At 56.6% G+C, this 5,100-nt stretch overlaps 1 protein-coding gene across 1 annotated transcript in view; it reads right to left on the bottom strand.

Moving 5' to 3' along the window:
- Positions 1-2,178, bottom strand: part of MST1 (macrophage stimulating 1) — a 52,999-nt gene extending 50,821 nt beyond the window's left edge. Inside the window, 1 exon segment of the mRNA XM_075073059.1 lies at positions 2,002-2,178. Coding sequence (XP_074929160.1) covers positions 2,002-2,178 — 177 coding nt within the window.
- Between the last annotated feature and the right edge of the window lie 2,922 nt (positions 2,179-5,100).

Genomic DNA, 5,100 nt, shown 5'->3' with positions numbered 1-5,100 from the left:
AAAAATCCAGTTTCCTGATTGGTCCTCTGGTCAGGTGTTTGGTTCCCTTTGTTAACCCTTTACAGGTAAAAGAAACATTAACCCTTAGCTATCTATTTATGACAGGGCCCCTCCCCAGTGTAAATGTAAAGTATTAACACACAATCAGCACAGTATCCTAATATGTAATTCTTTGCTCTAACTGCTAGCCCCCACTTCCCTCCTGAGCCAGGGCTAGAACCCAGGTGTCCTGGCTCCTACCCGGTGCTCTAATGCACTAGACTCCCCACCCTAATCTGGAGCTAGAACCCAGGTGTCCTGATTCCCAGCCCTCACTGCTCTAACCTAATACATAGTCCCCTGCTCTAACCCACTAGCCCCTGCACTCTCTCCCAGAGCTGGGGATGGAACCCAGGAGTCCTGACTCCCAGCCTTCTCTGCTCTAACCACAAGCCCCCACTCATCTTCTAGAGCTGGGCTAGAAAACTGAGTCCCAGCGTAGCCTCGAGCAGCCTGAGAGAAGGAAGCAGCTACCCACCCTCTGCCATAGCTGGGGCAGATGCAGCCAGTGCAAGTTGATTGCTGGCGCTTCTGCTGCCCTGCCTCTTGCCTGCTGTATGGCATAAGAACATAAGAACGGCCATACTGAGTCAGACCAAAGGTCCATCTATCCCAGTATCCTATCTTCCAATAGTGCCCAATGCCAGGTGCCCCAAAGGAAATAAACAGAACAGATAATAATCAAGTGATCAAGCCATTCCCAGCTTCTGGCAAACAAGCTAGGGACACCATCCCCAGGGGCAGCTCTAGGTATTTTGCTGCCCCAAGCATGGCAGGCAGGCTGCCTTTGGCAGCTTGCCTGCGGGAAGTCCCTGGTCCTGCGAATTCGGCAGCAGCCTGCAGGAGGTCCGCCAAAGCTGTGGGACCAGTGGACCCTCTGCAGGCATGTTGCTGAAGGCAACCTGCCTGCCGCGCTCGTGGTGACCGGCAGAGCGCTTTCTGTGGCTTGCCACCCCAGGCACGCGCTTGGTGTCCTGGTGCCTGGAGCCACCCCTGCCCATCCCTGCCCATCCCAGCTAATAGCCATGGATTTATCTAGTTCTCTTTTGAACCCTGTTATAGTCTTGGCCATCACAACATCTTCTGGCAAGGAGTTCCACAGACTGACTGTGCATTGTGTGAAAAAAATACTTCCTTTTGTTTGTTTAAAACCTGCTGCCTATTAATTTCATTTGGTGGCCCCTAGTTCTTGTGCTATGAGAAGGAGTAAATACTTCCTTATTTGCTTTCTCCAAATCAGTCATGATTTTATAGACCGCTATCATATCCCCCCTTAATTGTCTGTTTTCCAAGCTGAAAAGTCCCAGTTTTATTAATCTCTCTTCATATGGCAGCTGTTCCATAACCCTAATCATTTTTGTTGCCCTTTTCTGAACCTTTTCCAAGTCCAATACATCTTTTTTGAGATGGGGCAACCACATCTGCATGCAGTATTCAAGATGTGTGTGTACCATGGATTTATACAGAGGCAATGTGAAATTTTCTATCTTATTATTTATCCCTTTCTTAATGATTCCCAACATTCTGTTTGTTTTTCTGACCATCGCTGCACATTGAGTGGATGTTTTCAGAACATAGCGTGTGGTGTCATGGGAAGTAGAGTGATGTGGGGCATATGATGGGTGCTGCCTGGAGATCACTGGGCTGGTGGGACATGGCAGAGTGACAGGTTGACTGGTAGGGCTTCTGGTCCCTGTGTAGCAATGGGGCAGTCAGACTGCTGGGGGTCAGCACTGGCACCAGGAAGGGGTGGCTCAGCCTGACTGGTGCTGTCTGGTTGGGGAGTGAGGAGGAGGTGAGGAGGGGCTGCCCCTGCTCCCAGGGTCAGTTCTTACCCCCCTCCCAAGAAAAAATTCTGCTGGTTTCATTAAGTCTCCTGCTGTGCCTGGGATCCCCCAAGGGTTAAACCCTGACATGCTGCAGCCAGAGGCCCCCCCAGAGGCAGGGCAAAGGGGGTCTCACCCCGGGGTGGGCAGCACAGGAGCCGAGCAGCAGGGTCACAGTGTCGTAGGGCTGAGAGGACAGCTGGATCAGCATGGTGCTAGCAAGGAGCTCCAGACCCTCCTCCTCTGGACCATGAAGGTTCAGCACAGCTTCAAGGGATCTGAGCCCCTTGCCTGTACCCAGGGCAGCCATCATGTGCCCGGCTGGCACAGGCAGGAGACAAAGCTTTGCTGCCCTTGGTATGGGCTTCAGTGAAGTGCCACAGCCCATGTGGGGACAGGTGGGGTGGCGAAGGACCCAGCTGAGGGTGAGAAGGGACCTGCAGGAGCTCCCTGATCAGGTGCAGGGGCAGTCCTGAGCTGCAGCAGGGGAAGGGCAGGGGCTGGAGGCGGACCAGGGGAGCGGCAGGTCTGAGTAGGGCTGAGGAATGAAGCTCTTATCTCCTATTGCCAGGAGCATTCCTCTCCCCCAGTCAGGCCGGGCCCAGAGAACCCAGGGCAGTATTGCAGGGGGGAGCTGATAGGGAGAGGGGCACCACGCTGCCCCCATCCTGCCCAGCCAGGCACCAGGCCCAGACACTTCCTACCAAGATACTTGAGCTCTCCAGGTGCCCTGCAAAGTGCCTTGCCCTGCTCCAATAGGTGTCAGAAGGGGGCACCCCAGCCGGGTACTTACCCCCATGGGTGCCCTCTCTAGGTGGGGGATTGTTGCCAACCCAGCCAAAGGGCTTCAGCTGTCACCATAGGGGTTGGGGCTGGGCCATACGGTATGGAAAGGCTGTGCAGGGGATGAGGAGATAGGGCAGGCACCATGGAGGAAGGGTGCTGGGAGGGGTGAAGGACAGAGCTCTGCACAGGGGGGTTCTGTATTGTGGGGCAGTGCTCACAGGGGGGTGCAGATCATCTCCATGGCCTGCTGGGAGCTGTGGCAGTACTGCTCCCCGACCTGCATGACCAAGGGGTAGCATGCGGGGAAGGGGGGGTGTCACAAGTGTGTGTGGGAATCTCTCCATGAGAGGCAGCATGCAGGGGGCTCTCACCCACATAGGAGACTGAGTGGGTGAGGGTGTCTCCTCTCCCTCATGTCCACCCAGTACATGGCTCCTAGGCAGCAATGCCTCCAACTCTAGATCCTCCCTGCCCCCTTGAGGCAAGGACAAGTAGTGCCGATAGACTCGAGTCACAGACAGCATGTCCAGGCAGAGCCAGGGCTGGCCAGTGGGGTGACTCACACCTCAGACCCAGTCCCCTCCAGCTGCGCCTGGCCTTATTTGGTACACACACACAGTGCTCCTCACACACACACGCACACACAGAGCCCTTCTCAAGCACACACACAGCACCCACCACACATGCACACAAATGCCCCCCCCCGGCACACATACACACAGCACTGCCTCACAGACACAGCACCCCTGATACACACATAGTGCCCCCCTCTCTCACTCACACAGTGCCCCTCATACACACACAAAGAAAACGCCCCTTGCTCTGGCTGCAGAGTGTTTGTCCAGTCTTGCTTGAAATTTCCATTCCTTCGCTTTAGCCAAGAGCTCCCCTCCCCTTCGCTGAGAACAGATGGACACTGTGCCTCTGCAGTCCTGAGCCCTGGTTGGGCCCGGGCTGCCCCTCCCGCACCCTGGGGTGGCTGGTTGCTTATTGCTGGAGCCCAGCTTTGCATGTACTCTCTTCCTCCCCTTGGAGCTGGGCCAGCGATTGCCTCACCTCACTCCAGCTGCTTAATGCCAACACAGAACAGGCTGGCGCCTACTCGATCCACTCCCCCTGATGCTGGCGTCAGTCAGCAGCGACTCCACCAGGAGTAATAGCATTACCCCTAGGGAAACTAGCTTGAGATCAGACTCAGGCCTGCCCCACTGCCTGCATCCCCCAGAGAGCCCAGGGATTGCCTCAGCCCACCTGCCCCCAGCCTCATGCCAAGACTGGTTAGTTGCTGGCCCGGGTTCCGCTGCCTGAGCAGCCTCAACGCTCGCTCCTTCACCAGACCCAGACTGCTGAAATGTACAGAACTAGACTGGCCCTCGCTCCGCAACTTGCCTTCCCTCCTGTGCCCCTCAGACCGACCGCTGGGAGGCGCTGGCCTGCCAGGAAGGCTGCAGAAGGCAGAGAGCACAAGGAGTTCAGCTGACACAGTGAGCAGTGCTTGGTGGTCAAAATGCAGTTCCTAGCATGCAGAGCAGGCCCTTGGCATAGGCCTGGTACAGGGAGATCCCTGAGGCCCTGAAGCTCCCATCCCTAAAACACGTTCCTTTGTGTCAGGAGTGTTGTGAGGCTCTCCTGAGCTGTGGCTGGCTGCCACATTGGACTAGGCCATCCCCATGCCGCTGACATTGGACATAGGGTTGCCAGGTGTCTGGTTTTCAACCAAAACACCTAGTCAAAAAAGGACCCTGGCAACTCTGGCGGGCACCACTGACCGGGGTGTTAAAAGTCCAGTTGATGAAGGGGTGGCAGGCTCCCTACCTGGCTCTGTGCTGCTCCCAGAAGCAGGAGCAGCTCCTAGATGCAGGGATGGTCACAGGGGCTCCACGTGCTGCCTCCAACCCAAGTACCAGCTGCGCAGCTCCCAGGCATGGAGCCACCTGTCTGTGCCTCCGCCTAGGAGTCAAACATGCCAGCTGCTTCCGGAAGCCGCCTGAGATTAGTGTCACCCAGAACTCACACCCCTCTCCCCCTCTCACACACAAACTCCCTTCTGGAGCCTGTACCCCAAACCCCCTCCTGAGCCCCAACCCCCTGTCTCAGTCCTTAGCCCCCTCCTGCACTCCAAACTCCTCATCCCTGGCCCCATCCTAGAGCCTGCACTTCCAGTTGGAGCCCATACCTCCTCCCACACACCAACTTCCTGCCTCATCCTGGGGCCACCTCTCACACTCTGAACCCCGAATTTCTGGCCCCACCCCAAGCCCTCTCCCCCAGTTGGAGCCCTCACCCTCACCCTCTCCCACACCCCAACCCCCTGCCCCAGCCCGGTGAAAATAAGCAAATGAGTGAGGGTGTGGGAGAGTGAGCTACAGAGGGAGTGGGGATGGAGTGAGAGGGAGCAGGGCCTCGAAGAAGGGGTGGAGCAGAGGGCAGGACAATGGTGTTTGTTTTT

Source organism: Chelonoidis abingdonii, chromosome 16, assembly GCF_003597395.2.
Source record: "Chelonoidis abingdonii isolate Lonesome George chromosome 16, CheloAbing_2.0, whole genome shotgun sequence".
NCBI classification, from domain to species: Eukaryota; Metazoa; Chordata; order Testudines; family Testudinidae; genus Chelonoidis; species Chelonoidis abingdonii.
The sequence above is the reverse complement of the archived record's forward strand: the minus strand, read 5'-3'. Positions and strand labels throughout refer to the sequence as shown.